The 14,550-nt window shown below is 41.6% G+C and overlaps 1 protein-coding gene across 2 annotated transcripts in view; it reads right to left on the bottom strand.

The window, feature by feature from the left end:
* The window catches only part of HGSNAT (heparan-alpha-glucosaminide N-acetyltransferase), a 46,737-nt gene that overhangs the window by 25,577 nt on the left and 6,610 nt on the right, over nt 1–14,550 (bottom strand). The window contains exons 1-2 of one of the 2 annotated variants that reach the window (XM_032837941.1): nt 9,332–9,367; nt 3,246–3,361 (exon numbers count right to left, since the gene is read on the bottom strand). In XM_032837941.1, coding sequence (XP_032693832.1) covers nt 3,246–3,361; nt 9,332–9,356 — 141 coding nt within the window. In that variant the 5' untranslated portion in view covers nt 9,357–9,367. Of the gene's footprint in view, nt 1–3,245; nt 3,362–9,331; nt 9,368–14,550 lie in introns of those variants that run through there. The other variant, XM_032837940.1, reaches the window with a different exon arrangement.

Below are 14,550 nucleotides of genomic sequence, written 5' to 3'. Positions count from 1 at the left end.
CAGTTAAGCATCAGACTTTTTTTTTTTTTTTTTAAAGATTTTATTTATTTATTTGACAGAGAGATCACAAGCAGGCAGAGAGGCAGGCAGAGAGAGAGGAGGAAGCAGGCTCCCCGCTGAGCAGAGAGCCCGATGCGGGGCTCGATCCCAGAACTCCGAGATCGTGACCCGAGCCGAAGGCAGCAGCTTAACCCACTGAGCCACCCAGGCGCCCAAGCATCAGACTTTTGATTTGGTTCAGGTCATGATCTCAGGGTTGTGAGACTGAGCTCCCACACTGGGCTCTGTGTTGGCGTGGAGCCTGCTAAAGATTCTCCCTCTTCCTCTGTCCCTCTACCCCCTACTCCACTCACTCTCTCTCCCTCTCTCAAAAAAAGGGGGGGGAGGTACCAGAGTTGCTTATTTTAGTTAGGCATCTGCTTAACCCCAAGGGTCCTGGGATTGAGTCCTGCATCAGGCTCCCTGGGAGCCTGCTTCTCCCTCTTCCTCTGCCCCCGGCTCCCCCTGCTTGTGATCTCTCCCTCTCTTTCTGATAAATAAATAAATAAATAAATAAATAAATAAATAAATACATACAATCTTAAAAAAAAATCTCTTGGGGCCCCTGGGTGGCTCAGTTATTTACATATCTGACTCTTAATCTCAGCTCAGGTCTTGAGCTCAGGGTTGTGAGTTCAAGCCCCACACTGGGCTCCACACTGGCCATGGAGCCTACTTAAAACAAAATAAAATCATCTCTCGACTCATGTTAATTTTTCTCTCATTTTCACAAGCAGGAAGTGCCAGAGGCAGGATTCAAACCAGGTGCTCTGGCTGGCAGAATCCATGCTCTAAACCACTCCATTCTACCACTTTCTGGTCTGGTTCCATTCACCAGTTTAATCCCTAAACCCCACTGAGTCTGATAATAGTGAATGCTTATTTCTCACCACAGTTTTGCTCTGTAGTTTCTAACATCACTTTTTTTTTTAAAAGATTTATTGATTTTAAAGATTGATTTATTTATTTTTGAGACAGAACGAGCACAGGGAGAGACAGAGGGAGAGGAGTGAGAGAATCCACAAGCAAACTCCCCAGCTGAGCAGGGAGCCTGATATGGGGCTCAATCCCAGGATCCTGAGATCATGATCTGAGCCAAAATCAAGAGTCAGCCACTTAACCAAATGAGCACCCAGACACTCTACTTATTTTAGAGAGAGACAAAGAGCATGAGCAGGAGGGACAGAGGAAGAGACAGAGAGAATCTCAAGCAGACTTCACACTGAGTGCAAAGCACAATGTAGGGCTTGATCTCACCACCCTGAGATCCCGACCTGAAGAGTCGGATGCTTAACCGACTGAGCCACCCAGGTGCCCCCTACCATGACTTTCCATGTTTTGCAGAGGCCCATCTCAATTCCAAGCCTTTTCATTTGGTGTGCTTCTATTTTAATATTAACATTTCATTTATCAAGTATGCAAATACTAAAGACTGACCGGCCCCCTTTATTCCCACATCTACCTCATGAAAGTAACAATGCATATGTCTTTTGTTCTTAATGTATTCTTTTTAAGCATAATATGTTATGTACAATATGTTATATTTTAAGTACAATATGTCTTTAATATGTTATTAGTCAATGTATTTATGTATAATTTTCCTTTTTCCAAAAGGAATTTGAAATTACTCCCAATATTTTAATACAAATGAATCTTATTTTTATGCAAGTTAATCCAATTGTATTTGTTGCAATTAGCCTAGACTTGCTCACCCTGAATTCCTTCCTCTACTTTTATTGTCTTCTTTTGTCATTTATATATTTCCCATATTGCATATTCTTTTCTGATAATATTTTAAAGATACATTAACTATTATATTATCATACTTACATGTCTACTTATATTACATACATACATGTCTACTTTAAAAAATGAAATGGCCTTGTTTATTCTAATTTATATCTGAAAATAATTAACAGTCAAAATTAACAGATCACCTTCACTGCAATGAAAGCCCAGATTTCTGTCTCCCACTCACTGCTTCTCCCTTCTTTATGCCACCTCCAGATCTCCCAAGGAATACTGTTTAGGATGCTAAAAAGCAATTTTCTTTTTCTTTTCTTTTTTTCTCATTTACATCTTAGATTTATTTAGTCAGTTGTAGTGATTACTCATAGTTAACATTACAATACAAACCTTCCTCCAATTTTGGTTCTCTTTTGAAAAGCACTTGCTGACACATTCAGGTACCTTTAGCTTCTTGAAGCTATGAAATCTACACATTTTTTCAATATGTTTATGTGTTTTTCAACGTGTTTGTATCTTAAGTGTTTCTACTTTAAGAGAGATAAAGAGGAAAGAAAATTCTCAATTTAACCAGATAGCTGATTTCCTTCACCTGTTAGTCCATAGTTCCCAGATATTTATTATTTGGTTTACAAAATACAAATTATTATAATTTGCATTCCTTTGAACGTCTGTCTCTATATTTGGTTAAAGATTTGTAAATTATCATTAATGTTCATAATTTTTAAAAGGTTATGTCTCGATAGCATTTTCTGGTTGTTCAACCTTTACAGGCTCATAAGTGTCCTTCCATATATCCTTTATCAACAACCAAGCAAAGGAGGGAAAAAGCAAAAAAGGAGAGAGAAGCAAAAACCAGGAAACAGACTCTTTAACTATAGAGAACAAACCGATGGTTACCAGAGGGCAGATGAGTGGGGGGACAGGGCACTGAGTAATGTACAGAACTGCTGAACCACCACATTGTAAACCTGAAACCAATAGTAACACTGCAGGTTAATTGTACTGGAATTAAAATTAAAAACTTAATAAAAACAAATAAAGCCTTTATCATCAGGAGGGCAGATCCCTGGAATAAGTGTCATACTTCAACCTACGCCTCCCAGTTGTCATCACTACCTCTGCCCTTGGAGAATACCAAGGTTCTCATTTCTTCCTTCTCTGGTTTAGCCAAGGAGTTATGCATCAGGCAGAGGAGTAAAATAAAACATGGTCTGTCTATCACTTTCACTCATCACCAAGAACTGAGTTTTTAAAAGATGGGGAGGGGGAAAGGTAAGAGACTGACGTTGTTCACTGCTGGCATTCCCCCTGATGATCTGTCTCCTGATTCTTTCTATTTGTGTCCTTACCTATAAAACTGAAGTGAACACGTGAAGGGCTTCAGGCAGGAGAGCACTGGGGATCACTTCAAACAGCCCCAAAGCAAACAACACTGTGAGCATGAACATAATACCTACGTGGTAACAGCGTTCGGAATTCCAGAACACAGTCAGGTTTGTTCCACGCAGTTCATTGTGGATGAGCAGCAAAGCCTGATCCATCTTCAGCTCTACATGCTTTTTTTTATCTAAGTCTGGTAAGAATTAGGAAAAGAAAGTTTAGAAAAAAAAAAAGAAAAAGCATCTGAAAGACACATTAGAGACAGAGTGCACCTGTGTGAACAGTGTGGCTTCACAGGCATGCTTCTGGAAGGCTTGCGCTCAGGGGCTCTGGGGTCTCTCGTCCCTTACTTTGTGGACACACAACTGAATGATTCTGCACACATGGGCATGTGCACACACACACAGGTACACTTTTGCACACATGCCACCACTATAGATGAGGATTCGGTTAACACCATTCACATCCTGTGTGTAAACGGACCATGTGGGACCAAGTTCATCGACTGCTAAAGTGTGAGGGGTACTGAATTTACTAGTTTCACAGATCTTCTATCTGACAATATGCCAATCTCATGAGCTGGTATTTTCTCCATTTTGCCGATGAAGAAATTAAGGCTTGCAAGGATTTGATCACTGCGCATGGCCAGAGTTCTGCAAAATCACTGTGTGAACCCAGTCTGTGTAGTTCCAGAGCCCAGACTTTCCTGGACCTTGTTACTCCACTCTGAATGCAACTCAGAAGTCAGGATGCCTGGTCAGCAGGGCTCTACAGGGATGTGCATAAACTTTAAAGTTGCGAAGCTCTGCCTTATATCACTTGGGTTTGACTTCTGAATCTCCTTCTGGTTTCCACGGCAGATTTGAAGTAAGAACAGAGGATGAGCCTCAGTCTGAAGGAAGAAAGACCCACTGCTCTGTATTCCCTATGCTTAGAGCTCAGCAATCTACTAGATGCTCATAGGATGACCTAAAGACCACCATCATGAACAGTCTAAATTTCACCTGCCAACTTGGTAGGCAAACAAAGAAAACTACTATTGGCTAAAGTGAAAGCAAAATGTTTCATTTAGACCCACCTACCCATTTATACTATTATATGAAAAGAGAAATTAATTTGCCCTCTAGCTTGTAGGCCAAAAAACTATTTAATAACACAATGAGAAAGGTAATAATCTAGCCTCTTTTTTTTTTTTTTTTTAAGATTTTCTTTATTTACTTGTGAAAGAGAGCACAGGTGGGGTAGGGAGAGGAACAAGCAGGACAAGGAGTCCAATGTGGGGCTCGATCCCAGGACCCTGGGATCATGACCTGAGCCAAAGACAGACATTCAACCTACTGAGCCACCCAGGTGCCCCTAGACTCTTTTTTTCTAAGAGGGAGAAGCAGATTTCCACTGAACAGAGAACCTGATGCAGGGCTCGATTCCAGAACCCTGGGATCATGACCTGAGCTGAAGATAGATGCTTAACTGACTGAGCCACCGAGGTGCCCCTAATCTAGCCTCTTTTATTTTGCAATATGGAATCTTCCTTCTGGGCTCCCCGGAAACTCATGTGAACAGTTAATTGGTTAATTCAGGAAATTTTTCTAAATCACTCATTTTAAAATTTACCTGTGTTTACCCTTATTTAGCTCTCCGTAAATACAAAACCCACAATATATCATTTTCTTTCTTTTTTTTTTTTAATTTATCTGAGAGAGAGAAAGAGAGCACGAGCTGAAGGGGCAGAGGGAAAGAGAATCTCAAGCAGACCCCACACTAAGCACAGGGAGCCAGACATGGGACTCAAACCCAGGACTCTGCAATCATGACCTGAGCCAAAACCAAGAGCCGGACACTTAACCACTTTACCACCCAGGCACCCCAACAATATATAACTCTTAATAATCTATTGAAAATTTTTTCCCTCTCTAGACTAAATAAAGTTATACCCATCACTTTTTCTTTTCTTTGTTAACCTTCTGAAGAGCTTCTTCTAGTAGGAGCAGTGGTTACGACCAGGGATAAAACATGGTGGGTTAAGCGTCTGGACCCCAAGTTACACCAACATGAATTTGAATCCCACCCTGTCTCAGCTTCCTCACCAATAAATTAAGAGTCTAGAGGTTCTGCACTCAATTTCTATTGTGGGGCAAAGCTTCCCACACCACAAGCAATTCTCAGACACCAACTGGGCGTCCTACAATTCAACTCAATTTTGACACTCTTTACCTGGAGACAGTGTCAGGTCCCATAGACAGGGGCTCAGTCCCACAAGACCGCCACCACCTTCAGACGTGGGTGGTGCAGGTTACCACCCATGCCTCTGACCATCCAGTGAGAGACTGGAGGTTCCCACAGCCCCCTCCTCAGTTTTGATTAATTTGCTAGAGTGGCTCACAGAACTCAGGGAAACATTTTACTAGGACACTATTGGTATATTATAAAACTACATAACTCAGGAACAGTCAGATGGTAGAGATACATAAGGCAAGATGAGGGGAAAGAGCACAGAGCTGCCATGTACTCTCCTAGGCCACCACTCTCCCCAAATCTCCAATTGTTCTCCAACCCAGTTGTTCTCTGAACCCCAGTCTCTGAATTTTTATGGAGGCTTCATTACACAGGCAATTGATTAAATCATTGGTCATTAGTGACTGATTCAACCTCCAGCCCCTCCTCTCCTCCCCGGAAGCTGGCTGCGGGGACTGAGCTCCAGCCCTCTCATCACAGGGTTGGTTCTCCTGGCAACCAGCCCCATCCTCAGGTGCAGCACAAAGGTTACCTCATTAACATAACAAAGACACCTTGGCCCTGCTCTCCTCGCTGAGGAAATTCACAAGAAATGGGGATGAAGACCAAATACCTATTTCTTCATATAAGCCACAGTATCACAAGTTGTAATACTGTGTACTTCATAGGACTGTTGGGAAGGCTACGGCTGACAATATAAGTAATCTGGTCAGTGTAGAATCTGAAACTAAGTAACTGTTCAACACAGGATAATGGTAACGTCCAGGCCACAGCCAACCAATGCAGAATCAGCGTTAGGACTGTATGGTTAAATATTCTCCACAGTTGTTTCTGCTCTTTCCATGTAACTTCATTTCCAATTTCTTCCCATTTCCTCTTTCTTCCTAATGTAAGAAATGATGCCATAGACAGATGAAAATTAACATGGGCTCCTGTTGACATAGTTCCTTAACTTCCAGGAGGGAAATTTTATAGCCTTTTAAATAGCGTTTGCTAGGCCACTGCCAAATCCCTCTCTAATTTAGCTGCAATTTATGACAATTGTGTCACTTGTGCTCCCAGGTGATACAAATTACACACCTGAATGTGCACCAGGCCCCAACAGCCCTATGAAATAGCTACTGATGTCTCCATTTTCCAGATGAGGGATGTGAGGCCTGGAGAGGTCAAACAACTTGCCTCAAGTCTCCCATCAGCCTTAAGGACTTAGGCTGTGGGCAGTATGACCAGTACCTGACCTTTGTGACCTGAGTTTCCTGAGTCAGGTAAACAGATCTGTTGCCTAGAAGCTGTGCCAGTAATTTTTAGCCTTTTAATTTTTTCATTTTGAGACTGATGTATAGAAGATATAATTTCCTTATTGTTTTAGTTTTGAAATAATGCTTGACAAGTTTGAAATGTTTTCCAGATGTTTCCCATCAGTATCTTCCTTTCATGGGAATTGTTGGAATGTTCTTTTATTTAACTACTTAACTCCCATTAAAAAGGAGCCAGTAGGCCCAGAATGGAGTCACATAGGCTAAACCCCACCTAGATTTAAGACTTACCCCAAATGCAGCTTCAGCTTCTGCCAGAAATGGGGCCTTCAACTAGGCAATCTGGAACTTCCTGGTCAGCATCAGGAGGTAATCTTTGGCAGACCCTTTTCTGTTCCCCTCCCAGAAAGGTCACCTTGCCTAAAACAATGCAAATTTTTGTGAATATTTCCTTTTTCCTCTCCCTCTCTGCCTTTAAAAACCTTTCCTTTTCTGAAGCTCAATGAAGTTCCTTTCTGCAGTACTTGCTAGATGGGATGCTGCCCAATTCATGAGTTGTTGAATAAAGCCAATTTGATCTTTAAATTTACTCAGTTGTCTGTTATTTAACACATTTGGTGGCAGTGGTGGGATTGAAGGAGCCTTCCGATGACTCCGGGGAAAATGGGAAACACAGGCATGGTACCCCACAATCACTCTGAGCTCATGGTCTTGCTCATCATGTCCAAATGCCGGGGTAAGTTCTCTCTTGGTTCTGTGCTCCACTCTCTGCATCAAGCCCTCAAAGTAACTGCCTCTGCAGTCCACAATCCCAGGCTTTTTGAGTGGAAAACCCCATCCCCTAATCCTGTCCCAAGTTCTGTGTGGGAACTATTGATAGCGGTATGTAGTTCCCCACCATGGGGAGCCTCCAGGCTGCAATCCCCATCTGCTGGGCTCTGCTGGTTCAACCCTTTCCCCAGGCCAAGGCTCCACAGGGACTGCTGGTGGTGCACACAGGGCCTTCTACTGGCCACTCCACAGAAACTGCCAAACCCAGGATTTCAATTCTGTCTCAGATTCCACTCCGGCAAGTGCTGACATTTTAGTCCACTGTTCTCTGTTGGGAATCCTTCCCCAGATTCCATGCCTGTGGGGAGCAGCTGCAGTTCCCATTTGTTTGGAATCAGTCTATAGGCCTGATTTGAGGTTTGCTGGTTCAACACTTTCCCCCGCCCCCAGTTCTTTGGTTACGGCTCATGTCCACAGTTTCAGTTCCTCAGATACTACTACTGGTTTCTGCAAATGTGCACATGATGGAAAGGTTAACTGCTCATGGGAATCGGGGAGGCCAAAAAAGCCACAAAAATTGGTAAGCAGGAGTCAAGCATTTAAGAACTGTTGGAGTGCTCACCACTTAGACCAAAGACACCTGTGTTAGGACAAGCTAGTCACAGAACCAGGAGGGTTGACAGTAGGTAACCTGCCAACCTCAAGAAAAATTCTGTGCAATGAGGTACACCGTGAAACACCACACAACCCCAACCCCACAGCTCATCCCTCTTAGGTATTAATCTGGCTCTGAGCAACTCAAAGGCTAAGCTAAAAAATAAATAATACATAATAATAAAGATAAAGATAGGATCCTTAATTTCCAAAGAGTGAAGTGTGCCACCATCTGGCATACTTGCTTATTTTATGTCTAAGAATTGTGGTCCAAAAGCTATAAATATCTACAAAAATGGCAAAATCTTACTAACGACAAGCTACAATTACAGTGGCCATTTTGAGTAATGTTCCAATTAGATCAGCTCATTTAAGAAATGTTCTTAAAGGGGTGCCCGGGTGGCTCAGTGGATTAGGCCTCTGCCTTTGGCCCAGCTCATGATCTCAGGGTCCTGAGATCGAGCCCTGCATCGGGCTCTCTGCTCAGTGGGGAGCCTGCTTCCCCCACCCCTCTCTCTGCCTGCCTCTCTGCCTACTTGTGATCTCTTGTCTGTCAAATAAATAAATAAAAATTAAAAAAAAAAAAAAAAGAAAAGAAATGTTCTTAAAAGCAAGGATTCCCAGGAGCACCTGGATGGCTCAGTGGGTTAAGCCTCTGCCTTTGGCTCAGGTCATGATCTCAGGGTCCTGGGATCGAGCCCCAAATTGGGCTCTCTGCTAGGAGCTTGCTTCCCCGTCTCTCTCTGCCTGCTTGTGATCTCTCTCTTTGTGTCAAATAACAAAAAAAAATACATAAATCTTAAAAAAAAAAAAAAAAAGAGATTCCCAAATTACACAAAGAGAATGTGATACACAATTTTAACTGGTATACAGAAGCCTCCAAAAGGTTCCAAATGGCAAAAGAACTCCACTGAATTATTTATTGCAAAAGACTAATGAAAATTTTAAAAAGAGATACCTAAAGCAAAAGGCTACAGTACTGATATAATTCCTGCTGCTCTACCAGCCTCCTTTATCTGAGTGCTCATTCCTCATATCCTCTCTCTGAAGTAACTTAACTTAACCATGAACAGAGTCACCAAGTCAATGATCTTACAGGCATCCCCGCATCTACTGTCAAAGGAGGGTTCCCCTTATGTGCTCCTCTCAGAGTTGACAAGACTCAGGGATTTCCTGATAAACTGCTACATTATTCCCTTTAACAGCCAAGGGAAAACTAAAATTAAGAAATAAAACAAGAGGAGCACCTGGGTGGCTCAGTTGGTTGAGCATCTGCCTTCGGCTCAGGTCATGATCCCAGGGTCCTGGGATGCAGCCCCACATCAGGCATGGAGGCTGCTTAAGATTCTCTCCCTTCCTCTCCCACTGCTTCACCCCCACGCTTATGTGCACTCTCTCTCTCTCTCAAAAAAAAAAAAAAAAAAGGAAAAAAGGAAGGAAAAAAAAAAGACAAGACAAAACAGAAAAGCTTCCCAAATTCTAGCAAACTTCAGACCTACTAACTCTCTGCTTTAAACCCCATTCCCAGGCTACAGATGGGATCCTGGAAAAACAGATGGAAGCTGGCTAAGTCCTTCTCTAAGCTAAATGTGGGAAAGAGAAGCATTCCCACATAGGTGGATGGATAGGTCAGTCCTTTCACATCCAGACTATAACCTGAATCTTTGAGGAATTAAAAGCAACTCTCCTTATCTTAAAAATCTTTACAAAACTAGAAATGCACATGGAGAGACAATTCAAAGTTAACCTGTTTAGGGCACCTGGGTGGTTCAGTGGGTTAAGCCTCTGCCTTCGGCTCAGGTCATGATCTCAGGGTCCTGGGATCGAGTCCCGCATCAGGCTCTCTGCTCGGCGGGGAGCCTGCTTCCTCCTCTCCCTCTCTGCCTGCCTCTCTGCCTACTTGTGATCTCTCTCTGTCAAATAAATAAATAAAATCTTAAAAAAAAAAAAAAAAGCTAACCTGTTTATTTCACTGATCTCCAAGCTTCCCCATTTATCTCAGAAGACTTGTAAATTATTGTCATTAGAAAACCAAAGTCCGGAGTCCCGCATCAGGCTCTCTGCTCAGTGGGGAGCCTGCTTCCCCCTCTCTCTCTGCCTGCCTCTCTGCCTACTTGTGATCTCTCTCTGTCAAATAAATAAATAAAATCTTAGAAAGAAAGGAAACCAAAGTCCTTCTTAGAGGAACTTGCATTCTTTCCCTGTGATTTTGAGATGAAAATACCAAAAGGACAAACTTCAGTGGGGTAATTCTTATCAGAAGTAGAATGAAAGGGGGCGCCTGGGTGGCTCAGTGGGTTAAGCCTCTGCCTTCGGCTCAGGTCATGATCTCAGGGTCCTGGGATCGAGTCCCACATCGGGCTCTCTGCTCAGCAGGGAGCCTGCTTTCCCCTTTCTCTCTGCCTGCCTCTCTGCCTACTTGTGATTTCTCTCTGTGTGTGTCTAATAAATAAATAATAATAATTAAATTTAATTAAATTTTTAAATTAAATTTTATTTATTTATATATATATTATATATATTATATATAATATATATAATATATATAATATATAATATATAATAAATTAAATTTAAAAAAAAAGTAGAATGAAAGGAGTAAAAGTCATCCAAAACTTAGATAAATGAAAAATCATGTATCTCCTTTGCAAATATTAACAGAAAAAAACTTTAGTCAAGGAGCCTGTAACCTTAACTTAGTCCATCTGCCAGAAAAAGTTAGGAACCAACTGTTCTTTTGTAAACTAGTGAGTTCTGTATTATCCTACCTGTCTTATGGTACAAATTTAAAAATAATAACTCCCAGGTTTCTGTTTATATGTTAACGTCTGTCTATCTGTCTATGTATCTATCTATCTACGTGTAGGTGTAGATGGGTGGCATTTTCTACCTCTGAAAAATGCTAAATTGCTAAAATTAACTTGTAAAGAGGTCTACTTAATTGGCTTATAAATTAAGTATTTCTAAATTTCAGAAATAGAATAGAAACTAATTCAAGTGCTTTTTCAGGTTCATATGATCTGGGAAGACATTCATTATTAAACATGGTTTATGTTTGTTGGTTTAATTAAAATACATATGTCTTTAAAGAGTTTTCAACATTAAGTAGGACACGTTTATTATAGCAAGGTTTACTCATCAAGTATGTTCATATTATCTGTTACTAAATTTGTCAACAAGAAACAGTGGCTGTCTAATATCATATCTGAGTTGTGCTGTTTTGTGGGTATTCTAACCACTGTTAAGAACAAGTAAACTGGGGCGCCTGGGTGGCTCAGTGGGTTAGGCCGCTGCCTTCGGCTCAGGTCATGATCTCAGGTTCCTGGGATTGAGTCCCGCATCGGGCTCTCTGCTCAGCAGGGAGCCTGCTTCCCTCTCTCTCTCTCTCTCTCTGCCTGCCTCTCCGTCTACTTGTGATCTCTCTCTGTCAAATAAATAAATAAAATCTTTAAAAAAAAAAAAAAAAGAACAAGTAAACTGAATAGGTAGATAAAAACTTTTTATGTGAACTTTTTAAGTAGTTTTCCCAAATCTTTTTGGTAACACCGAAACCTTAAAGTTTTGCTAAATCAAGTTTAATTCACTGAGTATCCAGATCATTTCCAACGAAGATAAAATGCTGGAACATTAAGTACTGAATATAGGCTTGACCACTTTTTGCTTCCTTTTACAGAAGAACTGAAGATCTTTGAGTCTATTAGTAAACATGCCTCATGCCACCCTGAGAAATTTTCTATGAAAAAAGCACCTGTTTCTAGAAGTCATAACATTTATAAGTCTGCCTGAAAGAGGACTTCAGCTGCCTCCATTTTGACCTCAGACTTTCTCTTGGGTTCTTCTTTCCAGCATGTCTCTTGGGTCAAGGGGAAGACCCTGAGGGCAAAGCATCCTCTGCAATATCCCTCTCAAGCAATAACGACTGCCCAGAGCCAGCAACATACCACCCTGGATTGACTCTAAGACAGTGGGGGACAAAATCTGATAGTAAAAAAGAAAGATATATGGGGCACCTGGGTGGCTCAGTGGGTTAGGGCCTTTGCCTTCGGCTCAGGTCATGATCCCAGGGTCCTGGGATGGAGCCCCACATCGGGCTGTCTGCTCTGCGGGGAGCCTGCTTCCTCTTCTCTCTCTGCTTGCCTCTCTGCCTACTTGTGATCTTTGTCTGTCAAATAAATAAATAAAATCTTTAAAAAAAAAAAAAAAAGAAAGAAAGAAAGATGTCGAAGACTTGTGAAAAAGGAATCTTTGAAAGGAGTTTAATGTGTGGTCAGGCTGGCTACAATTAAAATGAATCTATTTAAAAGTAAGGGTTGTTTTTTTTTTAATTCAATTAGCCAACATACAGTACATCATTAGTATCAAATGTAGTGAGGTTTTTTGTTTTTTTAACATTATCTCTATGCCAACATGGCGCTCCAACTCAGGACCCCAAGATCAAGAGTCACATGCTCCACCGACTACACCAGTCAGGAGCCCCTAAAAATGAGTTTAAATATCAGGAGTACCCTACTGCAAAGTCAGAATTTGGTTTTTCTCTCCATTAAAAGGACAAAGTTGTTTTGGGTTATTGGTCTGCTCTTAATAAATTATAAGCAAAGGTTCTTCTTCATCTTTAATGTAATCTGCCTAGAAAGACAAAAATTGTTTTGTCTTTATCAGGTCTTTAATTAGTTAGAAAAAAAACAGGGTCTTTTCAATATTAAAATAGCCATGGCTTTGTACAACTATTTGACTTTCTGTATTTGCCTGTGAAGTCTCTGTAACTTGGTGAAATGGAAACTAAGTATTGTTTCACAGTGACCTATGATCCCAAACCTTTTGATACCTTAACAAAGGTCCCCAAAATCAAACTCTAAATGAAGTCTTCTTGACCTTTAACTAGCTTTGGGTTTTCCAGACAGTCCCTTGGAATACCTCAAAGGATTTGTTCTCTTTATAAAAGGGAAGATGTTAACAGGCTTATCTGGTATGTTACATTACATGGGAAGCACCATCAAACAGATGATGCTAAACCTTCTTGGATTATACCTGCATGATATATGTTATTAATATAAGTGTTTCAGAAACTGTATAAAATTCCTGAAGATAGAATAGGCACTGATATGTTAACACTTGTAATTCTAGTTATTGTCTGAAAATGTAATCACAAAAATAACCAAACTTCCTTGTCAATTCTACTGTAATGAACTTTTATCAGATCCTTAATGCGCATTAAGTCCTTTGTCATTTACAGAGAGTTGTTTTACTCAGATGCTTTTACAAAAGCTTATTGCAAATGTGTTTTATCTTAGGGGCACCTGGGTGGCTCAGTGGGTTAAAACGTCTGCCTTCAGCTCAGGTGATCCCAGGTTCGGGCTCTCTGCTCAGCGGGGAGCCTGCTTTCCCCGCACCCCTCTCTGCCTGCTTGTGATCTCTGTCAAATAAAAAAAATGTCTTTTATCTTAGAGGAAATTCATGGAAAGAATCTGACAAGTAGGGCACCTGGGTGGCTCAGTGGGTTAAGCCACTGCCTTCGGCTCAGGTCATGATCTCAGGGTCCTGGGATCGAGTCCCGCATCGGGCTCTCTGCTCAGCAGGGAGCCTGCTTCCCTTCCTCTCTCTCTGCCTGCCTCTCTGCCTACTTGTGATCTCTCTCTGTCAAATAAATAAATAAAATCTTTAAAAAAAAAAAAAAAAGAATCTGACAAGTACTCTAGAATACAGGTTTCTGATCACTTTCAGATCATGCAACTGAACTGGGTAAAAATTTCCAGAACTATGAGCTGGGTGGCTCAGTTAAGCATCACACTCAGTGTTAGCTCACCTCAGGTCATGACCTCTTGGTCATGGGATTGAGACCCTCACTGGGCTCTGTGAATCTGCTTGAGAATCCCTCCTTCTGCCCCTCCCCCAACTCACAAGCACATGCATGCACTCTTCTCTAAAACAAATAAATCTTTTAAACAAAAGGGGGGGCACCTGGGGCGCCCAGCTCGTTGAGCATCCGACTCTTAGTTTTGGCTCAAGTCATGATCTCAGGGTCATAAGACTGAGCCCACATCAGGCTCTGTGCTCGGTCGGGAGTCTGCTTGGAACTCTCTCCCTTTCCCTCTGCCCCTCCCCCACTCACTCACACTCTCTCTAAAAATAAAAAAATCTTAAAAAAAAAAAAAAAATTCCAGAACTAGGAAAACAGTATTCAAGTAGGACAAAAATTAATAACATGGGACTGAATGAACCAAGCAGGAGGATTATAAAATTTTTGTGACTTCTTGTTTAAAATGCTGCTGGTGGGTGCCTGGCTGGCTCAGGTGGTTAAGGAACCGCCTTCAGCTCAAGTCATGACCCGGGAATCCCCACATGGAGTCCTGCCTCGGGCTCCCAGGTCCATGGGGAGTCTCTTCTCCCTCTCACCTCCTCCCCTCTCTTACTCTCTCTCACACTCTCTCAAATAAATAAATAAAATCTTAAAACATACACACACACG

This window comes from Lontra canadensis, unplaced genomic scaffold (genome assembly GCF_010015895.1).
Source record: "Lontra canadensis isolate GAN:19392208 unplaced genomic scaffold, GSC_riverotter_1.0 scaffold101, whole genome shotgun sequence".
In the NCBI taxonomy this organism is placed as follows: Eukaryota; Metazoa; Chordata; class Mammalia; order Carnivora; family Mustelidae; genus Lontra; species Lontra canadensis.
This window is presented reverse-complemented; position numbering and strand designations above follow the sequence as displayed.